At 32.4% G+C, this 18,373-nt stretch overlaps 1 protein-coding gene across 2 annotated transcripts in view; it reads left to right on the top strand.

Moving 5' to 3' along the window:
* The window catches only part of MDFIC (MyoD family inhibitor domain containing), a 99,529-nt gene extending 82,448 nt beyond the window's left edge, over positions 1-17,081 (top strand). For both annotated transcript variants that reach the window (XM_016221662.2, XM_016221663.2), the window contains one exon: positions 13,738-17,081. In XM_016221662.2, the coding sequence (XP_016077148.2) occupies positions 13,738-13,985 (248 nt within the window). In that variant the 3' untranslated portion in view covers positions 13,986-17,081. The remainder of the gene's footprint in view (positions 1-13,737) is intronic.
* The last annotated feature ends 1,292 nt before the right edge of the window (positions 17,082-18,373 follow it).

The raw sequence follows: 18,373 nt of genomic DNA, 5'->3' as shown, positions 1-18,373 counted from the left end.
GTGCAAAAACTTTTCAGTTGGACATATTTCCATTTGCTTACTTTTTATTTTATTTTTATTGCCTGTGAAGATATATAAAAAAATAGTGTGGTAAAGGTCTGGGTCAGGGGGTTGTGCAGGGGCATGATAGAAGGGGTCATGGAGAAAACAAGAGGACATATGTAATACTTTCAACAATAACTTTAAAAAAAAACTAGTCAGAAAGAAAAAAATATTGCTAAGAATACTGTCTGAGGTAATATTGCCTATGTTTTCTTCTAGAAGTTTTATTGTTCCAGGTCCTACATTAAATTCTTTAGTTCATTTTATATATAGTATAAGAAGGTGGTCTAGTTTAATTTTTTGATGTGTCTGTCCAATTTTTGCATCACCATTTATTTAATAGACTGTTTTTACAGAAATGAATGTTCTTGCTTTCTTGGTCATAGATTAATTGACCATGTAGGTGTGAGTTTATTAGTGGGCTTGCTACTTGCTTCTGTTGATCTGTGTGTCTATTTTTATGTTATTTTGATTACTATAGCCTTGTAGTATAGTTTGACATCAGGTAGTGTGAAACCTCCCATTTTGTTTTTCTTTCTTAAGTTTCTGTGGCTGTTTGGGGTATTGTGGTTCCTAATAAATTTTTGGATTACTTGTTCTAGCTCTGTGAAAAATACCATTGATATTTTGATAGGAATTGCATTGAATCTATAGATTGCTTTGGGTAGTATTGACATTTTAATGATGTTAATTTTTCATATCCACAATCATGATATATGTTTCTATTTATTAGTACCTTTGTATTTCTTTCATCAATGTCTTTGAATTTTCTGAATACAGGTCTTTTACTCCAGTGGTTAAATTTATTCCTTGGTATGTTTTTTTGATGTAATTATAAGTGAGATTGTTTTCTTAGCTTTCCTTTCCGATAGTTTATTATTGGTGAATAAAATGCATTTGATATCTGAATATTTATTTTGTATCCTGCTACTTGACTGAATTTATCCATTCTAGAAATTTTTCGGTGAAATCTTTAGGTTTCTCTGCAAAGAGTATCACATATCTACAAATAATTACAGTTTTACCTTCTGCTTTCCAGTTTGGATGCCTTTTATTTCTTCTTGTCTGATTGCTGAGGCCAGTACTATGTTGAATAAAAGTGGTAAAAGTGGATATCTCTCTATTGTTCCTAATCTTCAGGCAAATGCTTTCAGTGTTCCCCATTGAGTATGATGCTGACTGTAGGTTTGTCATATATGCTTTTATTATGTTGAGCTATGTTCCTTCCAGTTTCACTTTGCTAAGTTTTTATGATAAGTGGATGCTGAATTTTGACAAATGCTTTTCTGCATTTATTGATATAACCATGTAATTTTTATTCTTCATTTTATTTAAGTGGTTTATCATGTTAATTGATTTGTAGATAGTGTACCAACCTTGTATCCCAGGAATAAATCCCACATAATCATGGTATATTATCTTTTAATGTACTGCTGGATTCGGTTTGCTAATATTTTTTTGAGGATTTTTGTGTCTAAGTTCATCAATCATACAGGCCTATAATTTTCTTTCTTTGTACTGTCTTTAGCAGGTTTATGATATAGCAAAATTCTAGCCTTGTAAAATTGGCTTGGGGTCTTCCCTGCTCTTGAATTTTTTGGACTCATTTGAGAAAGCTGGATGTGACTTCTTTGAATGTTTGATAAAATTCTTCTTTGATTTTATTGGTTGCAATCAATGTGTTCAGATTTTCTGTTTCTTCTTGATTCAGTTTTTTTGAAGATTGTACATTTCTAGGAATTTATCCATTTTTTTTTACAGATTATTCAATTTGGGGACATAGTTGTTCATAGTATTTTCTTAGAATCCCTTGTATTTCTGTGGTGTCAGTCGTTATTTTTCCCCTTTTATCTCTAATTTTATTCATTTGGGTCCTTTCTCTCTGTGTCTTGGTGAATCTGACTAAAGGTTCATCAATCTTATTTATCTTTTCAAAGAACCACCTCTTGGTTTCATTGATCTTTTGTGTTGTTTTTCAGACTGTATTTCATTTATTAACACTTTGAGCTCTTTGTTATTTCCTTTCTTCTGTTCACTTTGGGCTTTGTTTGTTGTTATTTTTTATTATTTTTGTTTTATTTATTTCCTTTAGGTATAAGGTTTTATTGTTTATTTGAGTTTCTTGTTTTTTGGGTTTTTTTGCTTTTTCAGTTAGGTCTGCATTGCTATGAATTTTTTTCTAAGGATGCTTGTGCTGTATTCCATAAATTTTGTGTTCTTGTGTTTTTATTTTCATTTGCCTCAAGGCAATTTTTGATTTCTTCCTTGATCTCATTGTTAAACCATTCATTATTTAATAACATGTTATTTAGCCTTCATCTGTTTGTATGTTTTTCAGTTTTTTTCTTATAATTGATTTCTAGTTTTATACCATTATAGTTGTCAAATATGCTTAATATGATTTCAATATTCCTGATGTGTGTTCTATCCTAGAGAGTGTTCCATGTGCACCTGAAAAGAATGTATATTTTGCAATTTTTGGCTGAAATGCTCTGAAAATATTAATTAAATTCATCTGATCTAGTGTGTTGTTTAAAGTCACTATTTTCTTGTTGATTTTTTTGTCTGAAAAATCTACCTATTAATTTCAGTGGAGTGTTAAAATCCCCTATTATGATTGTATTACTGTCTCTCTCTCCCTTTATGTTTATCAAGATTTGCTTTATATATTTGGGTGCTTCTATGTTGAGTGCATAAATCAAGCCCAAAGTTAGTAAAAGGAAAGAAAAAAGGATCAAATGAAAATAAACAAAATATAGACCAAAAAGACAATAGATAAGATCAGTGAAAGTAAGAGCTGATTTGTTGACAAGATAAACAAAATTGAAGGACCTCTAACTAGACCTATCAAGAAAAAAAGAGAGAACTCAAAAGCAAAATAATACATGAGATGTTAGAATTGATATCACAGAAAAACAAAGGATCATTAGAGATTACTATGAACAATATATACCAGAAAAGTTGACAACATAGAAACTGATATATTTCTAGAAACATATAACCTATTAAGATGGAATCACAAAGAAACAGAAAATCTGAACAGACCATTAACTAGTAATGAAATTGAATTAGTAATCAAAAACCCTCCCAACAAATACAATCAGGATCAGATGTCTCTACTGGTGACTCTACCAAACATTTAAACAAGAATTAACATCAACCCTTTTCAAGCTCTTCCAAAATGTATTAGATGAGAGAACATTTCCAAATTTGTTTTATGATTGTGTTACCCTGATAACTAAGCTAGACAAGGATGCCACAAGAAAAGAAAATATAGGCCAATATCCTTAATGAATATAGATGCTAAAGTCTTCCATGAAATATTAGCAAACCAAATTCAACAGTGCATTTAAAGGTTCATAAACCATGATAAACTGGTATTTATTCCAGGGATGCAAGAATGGTTGATCAATGTGATACACTAGATTATCATATGAAGGATAAAAATCATATGGTCATCTCAATCAGTACAGAAAAAGCATTTGACAATATATAAAATTCATTTATGATTTAAAAAACTCTAAACAAAGTGTATAGAGGGAACATATCTCCACATAATAAAGGCCATATATGACAGTCCCACAGTTAATATCATACTGAATGGTGAAAAGCTAAAAGTTTTTCTTCTAAGACCAGAAAGTAGACAGGATGACTACTCTTACCATTTTTATTCAACATAGCAGTAGAAGTTCTAACAGAGCAATTAGGGAAGAAAAAGTAGAATAAAAAATATGTTGCATTTCTATACACTAATGATCTATCAGAGTAGAAATTAAGAAAACAATCCCATTTACAATTGCATGGAAAAGAATAAAATGCCTAGGAATAAGTCTAACCAAGGAGGTGAAAGACCTACACAAATAAATGGGAAGATATTGTGTGCTTAATGATTGGAAGAATTAATATTGTTAAAATGTTCATACTACCCAAAGGAATCTACAAATTCAGTTCAATCCCTATTAAAATTGCAATAGCATTTTTTTCTCACAGAAATAGAACAAACAATCCTAAAGTTTATATGGAACCATGAAAGAACCCAAATAGCAAAAACAATCTTGACAAAGAATAACAAAGCTGAAAGCATCACACTTCCTGATCTTAAACTATATTATAAAGCTATAGTAATCAAGGCAGCATGGTATTGCATAAAACAGACATGTAGATCAGTGGACCAGAATATAGAGCTAGGAATAAAGCCATGCAGAACATATATGTTCAATTAATTTACAACAATAGAGCCAAGAATCTACAATGGGGAAAGGGTAGTGTCTAAAAGACACTGGGAAAACAGGATAGCCACATGCAAAGGAACGAAACTGGACCACTTTCTTACTCCATGCACAAAAATTAACTCAAAATAAATTAAAGACTTCAACATAAGACCTGAAACCATAAATCTCCCAGAAGAAAACATAGGTGTTAAGCCTCTTGACATCACTCTTGGTGATGATTTTTTGGATTTGACACCAAAATCAAAGGTAACAAAAGCAAAAATGAAACAAGTAAGACTGCATCAAATTAAAAACACACAAACACACCTCTGCACAGCAAAGGAAACCATCAGGAAAATAAAAAGGCAACCTACAGAATAGGAGAAAATACTTGCCAATCATACATCCAATAAGGAGTTAATATACAAAATATATAAAGAATTTTATAACTCAATAGCAAAAAAGCAAACAATCCAGTTTAAAAAATGGGCAGATAATCTGAATAGACATTTTTTCCAAAGACGACATATAGAGGGACATCAGGTACATGAAAAGATGCTTAACATCACTAAATCACCAGTGAAATGTAAATTAAAACTACAATGAGATATATTACCTCATACCTATTGGAACGGTTATTACCAAATGACAAGAAATTACAAGTGTTGGCAAAGATGTGGAGAAAAGGGAACATTTTTGCACTTTTGATGGGAATGTACAGCCACCGTGGAAGACAGTATAGAGGTTCTTCAGAAAATTAAAAATAGAACTACCACATTATCCAGTAATTCTACTTCTGGGTATTTATTTGGAGGAAATGAAAACACTAACTCATAGATATGTGGACACCCCTGTGTTCACTGCAGCATCATTTACAATAACTAAGATAGGGAAGTACCTAAGTGTTCATCAATGGATGAATAAATAAAGAAGTAGTACATATATACATACAATGGAGAGTTATTCAGCCATAAAACAAACAAAACAAGGAAATTCTGCCATTTACAACAACATGGATAGACCTTGAGGTGTCATTATGTTTTGTGAAAAATAAGTCATACAGAAAAAGACATACCATATGATCATATATATATGATCTTAAAAACAAATGCAACTATGAATTCATAGATACAAATAACTAATAGGTAGTGGACAGTGTTTGAGGGTTGGAGTTGGGTAAAATGAGCAAAATTCAAAAGGTACAAACTTCCCATTATAAAGTAAGTAATGGGGATGTGGCTTACAGCATTATGAGTATAGTTAATAATACTGGATTACATATTTTAAAGTTTTTAAGAGAGTAGATCTTAAATGTTCTCATCACAAGAAAAAAATTGTAACTATGTATGATGATGAATGTTAACTAGACATTGTGGTAATCCTTTCACAGTGTTTACAAATGTTGAATCATTATTTTTTATACCTAAAGCTAAATACAATATTATAGTTTAGTTATACCTCAATATAAATAAAAAATTTGGCAAGGATGTTATTTTATAATTATAATCATCATCACCACCACCACCACCTTTTGCAGGATTACCTCAGTGTGTACTATATGTCTTTTCTTAAAAAGTTGATTTCTTTTTCTAATGTACCCTTGCACGATATTTAAACAAAAACAGTTAAGAGGTGAAATGTAAATGTGATTTGTGAAATAAACATGGTTAAAAAAATAAAAATAGGAAAAATATTAAACTAAACATTTGGGAGAAATTTTTTAGATCATTGTTATACAAATATATATTTTCACTAAAACAAGAGGATTCATTCACTTGTCATAGCCATAGATTGTATTTTGACCAACTTTAGGAGACTTAGACATTTATTCTTTCTAGGAAAATGCTATTAATATATAAAGTATTATTTTTATCCAAAAGTTGTATTTAACCTTGTTATTAATCAAACTTTTTGGATTAGAGATAATTCAGCTGACCAGTTTCAATACCGTATTGAATAGGTTCAAGTAAAGTATGGTCTTACTATTTTGCTTTCTAGCTTCCTGAGAAGATAAATGGGTAATAATTTAAATATGGAAACTGATTATCATTTTTAAATCTTCAGTAGCCAAACACAAGATTTACTAGTTCCTTCTGAGAAGATTTCTATTCCACTTTTCTGAAGATTCTCTTAGAGTTGCCTTGATGGTTCTCTCTTTTTAGGTTCAAGCCTTTTATTAACCTCCTTAGGTTAAGACAGAATGGCCCTGTTTTGTTCTGGTAATCAGAGTGAATGAAAGAAACATTGGTAAGTTTCTTGTAGCTATAGCAATAATAATATTTAGTAAGTACTTACATGATAAATCCTTTATTGAGAACCTTATATGCATTGTCTCTTTTAATCCTCATTGTAACATTATGAGAACAGTTCTATTACCAGCTATTAAGTTTGTGATCATAAAGTATTGTAGAGACTCAATAAATTAATGTAAATATCATTTGTACCATAGATATTTTTAGTTTTTCTTTTCCTTCCTCTCTGCCCCCTCTTAGCATGTCAAGTGTTTCAAATAAACACTTCTACTAACTGAGCTTTTGTTCCTCTTCAGATTTCTGTGTAAAGCACCTGGAAAACAAAAGGTGTCTTGGTATATATGTTATTTTCTTAAACTCTGTAAAATGCAACTCTTTAGAAAGGACTGTTTGAATCAGTGTTCCAGTTAGGTCATGACCCAATTACTGGATCAAATCTTTGAGAGTTTAGAATATTTAATGAATCAATTGCAGATCCAGCATCAGGATAAACAAAATAAGAGAAGCAAAAAATCTGTGCTGTGTACTTACTGTAATTTAAAACACTAGTACACCTCCCATAGGAGGAAGATGGATTCCACAATTTGGACTAGTTAAGTGATAGGAGATTTACTGAGGAGTCCTTTCGTGGATGTTGGAGAATTGTGCTGTTTTTTTCCTAAGGTTCTTTTGAGTTTGCTGAGATGAAAGATAATAGTAAAGATTATTGTTGTTTTCCAAGTGTGTTCATCTTTGTTTAGCAGTGTAAAATGTAGTTCTTTTTATTTTACCTCCTGACTTAACTCACTTTCTTCAACAGGTAAGTGTTGATTGTTTTCTGGCTAAGACCCATGACCTCATGGGGACAGCATTGTGCAGAAGAGTTCTGTGTAGGAGGCGCATTCCTAGTTTATGCAGGCAGCAGGTCATTCTAGGGCTGTAGCCAGATGTTGTGAGTCCTCTGGCTTGGAGACAGGGAACTACTTGGAGCTGAGCTACTGTGCTGTATTAGTAAATATTTCCTGCCCCCACAAACATTTGAGAAGCAGAACTCCCTGGAGATGTCTGTGTCTTACTCCTCACAGCTGGCTTTTCACAGAGGCCATACACTAACAGCCATTCTGGCTGGGATTCACGACTACCAAAACCTACTTCTAGCCTGCTTTTTTATTTTGTGTTGAGAAATAACAGTTGGAGGAGGAATGCCTACACCCAGAGGCTTCTTCTGCACAATGAGTCAGTCCCCTTGCACCCTTACCAGGCAGATGTAAGCCTTAGCAGCTAAAGACATGGGAACACCTGTGGGTTCTCTATAGCTTTGGTTGTAAAGCTACAGAGTCAGGTTTGATCTCTGTGCAATTTCCTAAATTAGTAATTATACATAACTGAGTGTTCATGTTCTAGTCTGCAGTTGCTTTTCGGCATATTGTTGGCCTGTTCAAAAGGATAATGAACCTCTTGTTTCTCCATATATAGTCTACATGATAGGGACCTGATTAAGAAAGTATTTTTGAGATTAGTCAAGATAAGACATGTGCAAATCTGCATTTATTTGCTCAGAAAGGGGCTATAGGTTATTCTCAGAACTTACTGCTCTTTGACTTCCCTGTACTCCATTGTTTGGTGTCCCTGTTCAAAGAAATTCCGAGAAAGTCAAACCGCATCTTAAAAAAAGGAAACTAAAGAAGTAGAGACTTGTTTAGACTAGAGCTGAGTTTAACCTGCAGATAGTTTTCTTAGTCAGGGTTCCTTTTACTATAACATTTACTATAACTTTCCTCATATTTTCCTAGTATTTTGGCCAATTGATTGGGTAAATCAATTGGGGATAATTTCATTACTAAACTAATATGCTCTTATAGAAATGAGTTCTTCAGTCTTATTTTTAAACACAACTAAGCCTCTTGGACCAGTTAGATATTTTTACCAGTCATCTGAGATGCTGTTTATGTAGGTTTCACTTGTTACCTTCATTGGCATTGGGAGCAAGTAGCCTATTTCCAGATACACCGGCTGCGTGGCTTTAACATTGATGACCTTTTATAAAATGCAAAGATTTTGTTTGGTTTGTGTCTGCAGTAATTCATAACTTTTTAAAAAATAAAACATTGTGCTAAAGATTTCCTTTCATGCTTTCTTTTTAGCTACTTTGCTGGTATATTCTTTTGTTTTCCTAAATTTACAGTAGCTGTCAGTCTTGTGCTGTGTTCTCCTCTCAGTAGTACACTAAATTGTGCAGTTCTTGGTTGGCCCAATTTGGGACAGGAACCTTTCCTAAAACCTAGTTGGCTTCTCAAAGTTTAAACACTTTTGGCAAAAACTGTAAATGTGACTGAATAAAACCATAGAAACTAAAAACCTCAGTAACAGGGAAAAGAATTACGTCAGGCAGTGAACTACATAGATGCGGAGGAATCATTTTTTTACAGTTTTTTTATTTAAGTCTTAGTTTGATAATTCTTATAATCCTCTCTTTGCTTCAAATAAAACCAACATCTTAATGCCTTTTATGATTCTTGATTTTGTTGGGGGTAATGGGGGTGGTAGTGGTAGAAACTGTAACAACTATTTTTTCTTATTTTATTTTAACCCAAGTCACAAATAAACTACTTTCTGGAACACAACTGAAAAGAAAGATGTTTCTGACAAGGAATAAAAATCAGATTATTAAATTGATTTAATAGTTTAGGGATTCTTTTTTTTTTTTTTTCTTTTTGATTGTTATATTTAGGTATTTATCTACTTACAAAGTACAGGAAATAAAAGTTTCTAGTAGATGTCTCTGTAAATTCACCTTGTTTCATATCTCTCTAATCTCTAAAATGTGTTTTGGTTTGTGGTTTTTTTAGGGGCCTGTTAATAGATTTGGTTTTTCACAGTATCTCAAAGTGCTTTTTTAGTAAATTATATAGTACTTATGTTTAGAGAAGATGTTTATTTTTTGTAAGTTTTAATATTTACATAAAAAGCTTATTCTTTTAAGACCTCTGTCATTTTACCACACTAGTTTTACCACTAGGGTTCCTATGTAATCTCAACATCGTTCTTGTTCATATAACTATAGACCTTAAATTTTATATTTTAAATATAAAGAGTTCTTTCTTTTGATTGAGACACCATCTCTTTCATATGTCTTTTTCAACAGTGTGACTGGCAGCAATTCATCAACTTTGCTCTTACTTGTTAACATTTACTATCAACTCTTCATTAAAACTGAAATTCAGAATCATCTTTAGAAAGGAAAAGGGTCAAAAACAAATCAGCAAATGTTATGGATTATAACTGATGTTCCCCCAGGAAGATGAAGCAAGTGCTAGGAGTGACAGCATACGTAACATGCTATATCAGAGCATGAGCTGTGTGTGAGCTCTGACCCTGGCTCTGCTACTTACTTCCTCTGTGACTTGGGTGAATTTCCTAAATTTTCTGTAAATCTGTTTCTGTATTGGTATTATCCCCATTTTACCAATACAGAATTGAATGAATTAATATTTACAAAGACCTTAAAACAGAGTTTAGTATAAAGTAAGTTTTGTAAATAAATAGGTTTTTTTTAAATGAAAGAATGATGAAAACATCGCTGTCTTAATACCTATTTTAATTCTGACAACAGCAAATAACTATTTTTTCTTCATTAATACTAGGCTTCCCATTTATGTAAAACCACCATGCATACCTATTCATTATAGAAATCATGTGTTATAGAAGACAGGCTAGAAAAGACGTGTTTGATCTATTTAGAGCTAAGAACTTTTAAAAATTTTTCTTTACTGAAAATACAAAGACAGTTTAACAGACTTAAATTAACTTATAGATCTTGTTGGCTAATTGTAGGAGTTTGGAGATATTTTACTCTTGGCTTAGGGTTTCTGATTTTTATATGACAACTGTCATTATTACCCACAACCTGGAAGATATTTTAATTCTTAGATGAATATATGCTATGAGTAGCAATGAGTTGTTCAGTTTGAAATGCCATTTCCACCCCTCTTCATCTGAGACTATTGATTTCACACCAATAATATACAATGTGTTCCTCCTGATTTCTTCTCCCTTTCTGTATCTAAGCATGGCTGAATTCCTTTGTTCTGAATTGGACACAAAATCTGTTTATTTCATTATGCCACCAAATCTTATTAATGCTTCCTCTTCTTTTCACTAATTTGCCAGACTTGTCCATCTATCACTTCATTTCTTCAGCCATGCAACACATATCTCCAGCTAACTACAAGACTTGATTTGAAGTTCACTTGGTAACTTCATTCTCTCATCGTCTAAAAATTAATTCATCTGTCTCTTGTCATTTTAACTGAGAAAGCCACATACTGAGAAAGGACAATTGTATTTGACAAAGGCTTGCTATCTTGAATATTAAGAACTTCTACAAATCAATAAGGAAAAAAGGAAGCAACTTAATAGGAAAGTGAGTGGAGTGGAAAACATGAACACCCTGAACAGGCATTTTAAAGAAGAGGAAACATGAATGTCAAGGAAACATGAAAAGGCATCCAAACATAGTAGTAAATAAATAAAGCCACCATGAGACGCCTTTTCATACTCAATTAATTGGCATACATTAAATTATGATAGTTTCAAAGATTGGTGAGGATATGGAACGATGAGCATTTTCATACTTGATTAGTGGGAGTAAATTTTGGAGCAGTTGTTTGGAAACGCTTGAAATTACCTAATAAGATTAAACATATGCACATCCTGTGACCCAGCCATTATACTGCTCATTATTTAGCATTTGTGCTCTAAGAAACTTGCACAGAACTGTTTCAAACAGTCATGTTTGGAATACCATAAACACTGGAAATGACCAAAATATTTATAAATAGTATGATGGATAAATAAATTATGGTACATTAAATCAATGGAATACTATGTACCTGGAAAATAGATGAACTATAGCTACATTAATCAACACAAGTAAATCTGAAACACATAAATTTGAACAAAAATGCTATTTGTAGGAATTCTGTGGTATCATTTTAAAATTACTCAAAGGTTCTTCAGTGTCAAGTTTTTATAGCTTCCCTCTTTCAGTCTTGAAATACAGCATTCAGCAGGGGAAAAAGTTAAGGTCAAAACTGTTGTTAAAATTAGTTAATATTAGTTAGTATTTGATTGAAGGTACATTGACTAGAACTGGCTTGCTGCCAGTTAAACACTATTTTGATAATAATAATAATGATAAAGCTAACTCTTTTTAACATTTTGAGTATTTTACAAATCATAATAATATAATTCCTGTGAAAACTCAAATGTACAGAGACATATATAAGACAGACATTAGGGTAAATTTTATAAAAAGAATGTAGAAAGAGATAAACCACAGACATGCTCTAGAAACCCAGAACTTCCCAAGGTTATGAATATGGATTCATGTGGTTGCTTCAGTGTTCTCCTGATCTGATTGGCTACTACTAAAATATTTGGGGAAGATGGAGAGAAACCTGCAGGCTCTTATAACTCTATGATCTTTTTTCTAGTTGTTCTATAGACCGTCGTATGTGAGAGTGGACCCAAGAATGAGAGGAAAGATTGTTGTGTTCTATTTAAGGCTTTACTTCTACAAACAGCTCTGGTGTTTCCTTTTTGAGTTCTTTTCTGACCCTCCCTACTTTTTGCCATCTGGCATGTAGTAAATGACCTTGTGTTGTCCACATTTCCCACTTTTACAAAGTTAAAGACTCTCACTGAAGTTAGAGACTGTAGAGAAACGGGCATATTCAAGGAGTTGGGGAGCTTATTTTGGGACGATCACACAGTTTACTGAAACCTATCAGAGGAACTCCGTTTTAAAGCCAATACTGAAACAAAGGGTATGTGACTGTGGGATGGGGGTGGGATTGTTCTGCATCGATGCTGTTGTTGAAAGCAGAATCCTCTCATTAAGTTTGCATTGTATAAAATACAGAAAAAGCAAAACAAAACAAAGTGCCAACCAACAATGCACAAACCCAGAAATAATCCTGGTAAAAATTCACAAACTTTCTGAAATTAGACAAAGGTCCTATAACATTGGTCTTAAATTATTTTATAAGCTGTGTTAAAGTCCTCCAGAAATAGAAATTTTCTTCAACTGCTCCTCTTGCTTGCCACAAAATTCTGAAGCAGAGATTTTCAACCAGGTTGTTGCAAAAAATTTTAAAACACGCAATACCTGACTATTTAGTCCGAGGCACGGACCTTTTTTCCCTTAGATTGTCAAATAAAAAGATGACAACAATAGCTGTGCAGTGAGAATGAATCAAATTATACCTATTTTTCTGGTCTGATCAGCAAAAGCATTATTTTTTGATGTGTTACAGAATTTTAGTAATTAGTTATGTAGGCCATGAGATGAAAAAGCTTGAAAAATCACTATTCTAAAGGAAAGAAGTTTAGAGTATAGGGTACTAAGACTATGATCTGTTTGATTTTTCATCTTTTTATATCAGTTCATGAAGTTTGGTAAACATTTTTTAAAGAGGGATTATTAGAGATGTCTTAGGAAATAATAGAAATGTAAAGTACTTTGCCATACAGGAAGTGGGAAAGCAATGTTAGTATGTCATTATTCACATTTGTTAAGGCACAAATCCTTTGTTAGAAACAGGCAGAAGAACTTGGCTTCCAGGAACAATGGTTGGGCCCAAACAGAGAGTCGCAGTTTTTCTTTAATTCTTGTGAAACCAAAAATATTTGAGACCATGAAACTGAGTCAGTTTTATTGGCAAATAAAGTATGCTGACCCCAATTTAATACATTCCAATTTAACTGTTCATTCAATTATTCAATAATATACTGAATATGTTTTTTTCTTCTCAATTTTGGAGCAGGTCAATGGAGCAGTTGAAGGAAATTTCTATTTCTGAAGGACTTCAATGTCATGGAATCATTTTAGCCTATGTTATAAAGAACAATAGGATATAGGGAAGATGGGATATGCATAAAGTGGAACCTAGGACCAAAGATTGTTGCAGTGTATCAGAGTAATAATCTCACCCACATGCACATGTGCACATATACACAACTACAACTTTTTTTTCCCCCCGATATGGAGTATCTACTTCTAAAGATCGTTTATCTAGAATTTAACAAGTTTATTTTTGAGCTTTCAGCCCACAAAAGATTTCTAGGAAGGCATGTCATTGGGTTCTGGATTACTTATTTTGATCAACTCATTATTCAGTCTATTGACGATTTATATACTTTCTGTTCCTCCTTTTTTTCACTATGCGGTCTCTTCCCAATTGAAAATGAAGATTGCTGTGTCCACTGTATCCTGGCCTGCTTGTTCTGTGAATTCCTGACCCTCTGCAATATTGTCCTGGGACAAGCTTCATGTGGCCTCTGCACCTCAGAAGCTTGCTGCTGTTGCTGTGGAGATGAAATGGGGGATGACTGTAACTGCCCTTGTGACATGGATTGTGGCATCATGGATGCATGTTGTGAATCATCAGACTGTTTAGAAATCTGTATGGAATGCTGTGGAATTTGTTTTCCTTCATAAATATTTATATTTTGTTTGTGTTAAAACTGGAGAGTATTTTAAATTTTTTTTAAGGAAGAAGCAAAGCACATGGTAAAATTCTCATGAAACAAACAGCCTAGTATTTGCACTGTTAACTCATTTTAAGTAATCTCTGAAAGCCTTTTTTCCCTCTAACCAAATCTACATGGTTTAATATGTGAAATTTTAACTGCTTTTAAGCTCTTTAATAGGATTCAATGACTAAGGGACATTTTAATCCAAAAGAAAAAAAGCTAAATGTCTCCTTTTCATACATATTTCTATTTCTTTTTATTATTCTCAGAAAGTTTTTGCTCCAAATGTATTATTTTTCAATGGATATTAAAAGCAGACTATTTCTGATGTGTATCTATTAACAGTTAACAGTAAACACTTTTACTTTAAAATAAACTTTGGGGAAAAAATCCAAATAGTAGTTGAGAATGCAGTGTTTATCTTCATGCTCTGTTCTCCATTTGTTCAACAGACATTGAGTACCTACTGTATGTCATTTGCTGAGGTGCAGAGATGGATGTCGTTCAGTTTCCACCCACAAGAGAATACAGTTTAGCAGAGGAAAGAGACCTGTAAAAAATGAACCACAAGGCATATTGAAGTGAGGATTATGAGAGAGAGAAACTCAGAAGGCTATAAGAATGTAGTACACAGAAAAGAACAGCTACTATCTGCTGGAATATTCAGAAAGCTTCAAGGAGAATGTGACATTTGAGGAAGCCTCTTAGAATGAGTGATTCATCTGTTGCTTGAATGAATTATTTAGATTTAGGACAGTTTTAGGTAAATAGCCTGAGCTGTTTCCTTAAGCAGTTAAAGAAAAAATGCCTTAAGTATGTATTTTCTTTAGTTGTAAGACTACAGCTTTTAAAAAACTATAAAATTTAACTAAAAATATACATTTTTTATACATAATTTAAAAGTTATGATAAAATTTTGGATAAAAACATAAAGCCATATTTAAAAGCCATATTATAATTTATGAAGAATGTGAAAGATTTTTGACAAACTGCATTTAAATTAGGAGATTTTTAATATTAAAATCCCAATATTTTGATTTTGATTTATTCAAAAGCTTTTTTAAATTTTATTTGAGAGCTGTGTTTTTTTCAAAGAGTTGTGTTGTTTTGGTTTGTTTCTTAAACAATGTCATATTTTATAAACAGCAAGCCATTCTTCCAATGTAGTGGGAGTCTCTCCATACACTACTGTGACCAATTTCAGTATTGCAATTTTATGTTAAACTAATATGGCAAGTTATAAAACCTTAAGTGTACAGAGATAAGTCGATTATAAGACTGAGTATATTGCTATTGAGATAGAGACTTTGTGTTGCTCAGATAAAAGGAAGAGGAAATTTCACACTATGCAGTCTCCTAAGTTTGATCTTTCAGAAGTTGTAGCTTGGTTTGATTTAATTCAATTTTTTGGAGAAATTTTGAAAATATACTTTGGATTAATAGTTATTTTCAATTTTTCTGGTTGAATACAAAATTAAGAGTAAAAACAAGTGCATATTTTTAGGAAGCTTTTCAGCAAACCTAGCCTTGTAAGAAAGGCTTTAAATCTAAATCATGGCAATGCCACCTATGGTTTTTCCTTTTAAATGAAACCTAGTTTCTACTTATATCTCAGAGGGCTTAAAAAAAAGTTGACTACCCCATTTACATACATACACAAACTCACAACTTTAAATTTTCTGGTTTAAATAGAATTCTAGTAAACATCTGTCTTTCTTCTCGTCTAAAGAACATATTTTATTTGTTACATCAAATATAAGAACATCTTGTACTAATTCTTAGTAACCAGAATCTGAATATTTACAGATACCCAAAGTTACGTTAGGGATATATATTAGGATGTAAGTGTCATAGTGTATTGAGCTATAATGCCTTCTAATGACTTGAAATTGTTAAAGTATTTCACTTTTTATCCTGCAAAATTTTTCAACTAAATGGTCTAATGCTTAAATATATTCTGCTACTATTTGCGATAAAAATATTAGCACTTTTAAAAGAATGTTCCTCTGTAACAAAGAACACTAATAGAATTTTTATTTTCATATTTGTACCCATAGTACTTTTCCTCTGTTGTCTACTTTGCAGTCATTCCATAAAGTACCTTGTGTTACAGGAGATATTAGTGGGCCAGACTTCCCCGCCACTCGTGGGAGTGGGGTTCTTGGGATACCACTGAAATAGCATTTCAGAAACCCCCCCAGGAGAATGATATGTAGAAAAAGACTTTATTTGCATGGAATTACATGTCTTGGGCTCCAAAGTCCCATGTTTCTTAAACCAGTCCTGAAAAAGGTGCAGCTGCAGTTCCAATAGAACCAAAAGCAAAGCCAATGTCCAGAGCTTCTGTTCCATGTTGCAGCTGGGTCTAGCAAAACATCAGGCTAGTTAAAGTCCATTAGTCCATTGTGGAGCCCACGTAGGCATGGGCCATGCGGGTGAATGCAGGGGAATGCGCCCCCTGAAACAGGAGTCAGGTGCAAACAGCAAGCAAGGGAACCAAGAACAGGAACTCCCTTTGTCCAGGGGTTTAACTATTCAGGCTTCTGCCTTTGCAGTGGCCACACCTATTTTGGCCACTAGTTTGCTTCCAGGTGTGACTGACAGCTAAGCACATTCCCATGTCACCCAGACTTCGTTGGGCATGAGTCCATACTACCTTTGTCCAGTCCCTTCCCCCATCTATCAGCAGGGAACAGACTTGGAGAGTGTTAAATTACAGCTTTCTAGCAAAGCTGTATAAATAGCATGCTTATATTAACTAATATTCCCTTAACTCCTTTCCTATTAAATAATAACCAGATTATTACAATGATATCACTTGTATTACTTTTTAAAAAATAAATGGAAAAAAAGGCAATTGTGAAAATAGTTTCAATATAGTTTAGAATTTCTGTATGTAAAATATTTTGTTGAGTTATATAGCCATCATGACTAAGTAATATAGTTTACAGTTATGCATTGCCTTCTTTTAAACGTGGAAACAATCTTATTTTAAAACTCAACGTGTATTATCCTGAATATATTATTTTGAAATAAAAAAATGACCTCTTGTGCTTTAGAATATTTTGTAGATATGTTCAATGTAATTGATATATTAATTGATATTTGAACAAATTCAACTATAATTTTAAAACCTGAGGCTTTTATCATGTTCATTCCCTTTTTGGAGATTTTTCTGGTCTCCTTATGTAAATCACGACTCAACAGCCATAATGAACTATGAAAAGTTCACATCAGTTTATACTGCAAATTACAGTTGACATATGATTTCAAAACATAGTGTTCTTTAAAAGATTCATAATAGGTCAAAATGCAAGTTTTATACCTTTTTTAAATAACATTTATTTGCTTTGGAATTATCTCCCAACTTATAAGAATTAAGGTAACTTTTAATATGTGGTTAGATTAAACTTGAAAGTTGTATTAAATTAGGTATTAGATTTAATGAATTTTACCCCAAAGTAAATTATCAGAAATATTTTCATCTAGGTATTTTAGTAGTCACAATTTTTAAATAGTAGGAAATTTTTTACAGTTAGTATTTAACTCCAAAATCACTTAGGAGAAGGCTTTTTATTTGGAGATATAATAATTTTATTTTTGTGTTCTATATATCAACTTTAACCATTTTGCATATCAACTATATCCATTTTCCTCACCTGAAGTAGTCATTGTTTTTCTGAACAGTTCAAGGAGTAACCAAGGAAACCTTATGAAATAGCATTTCATTTTTTATCCATACACACCCTATCAGTGCCCTAGATTCTAAAGCTATGTCAGAGTCACTGCCTAACATAACTTTGTGGCTTACCCTCTTGAATTCCAGTTTAAATGCTTAGATTTACCCAACTGCCTGATGAATACATTTATTTATTAATAATTTTTTTTCAAATTATTCAAGACCTTTATGCCCTTTCCAATTACTTGTGATTTGTAGGCCTATAGATTTGTTACATCTAATTGGACAGATGAGAAAATTTAATCAAATACTAAAATAGCAATTTTTCTCTTTTACACTGATGTAATTAAGCATACCACTTTTGTTTTTAAAGATAGTTAATATTATTGATAGGCTTATTCCACACTGTATTTATATTTTTAAATCAAAGATTATTTACTACAAGGAACATTATTTTAACCATTTCTATGGCCCACTATAACCAGTAACTTTTTAGTGATTTTTCTCTGTGCACCTCAGTAGAGCCATATAACTCTCAGGAAGTTTCAAACTGCAAAAGAAGTTTGACACTTCCTATGAGAAAAATCTTAGTTTCATCAGTGATGTTACTAATATTTACTTGCTTATTTAAGATTACTTGTAGAGATTTTGGTTAAAATGGAAGGAAGTTGTGC

Source organism: Miniopterus natalensis, chromosome 10 (genome assembly GCF_054644295.1).
Source record: "Miniopterus natalensis isolate mMinNat1 chromosome 10, mMinNat1.hap1, whole genome shotgun sequence".
NCBI classification, from domain to species: Eukaryota; Metazoa; Chordata; class Mammalia; order Chiroptera; family Miniopteridae; genus Miniopterus; species Miniopterus natalensis.
This window is presented reverse-complemented; position numbering and strand designations above follow the sequence as displayed.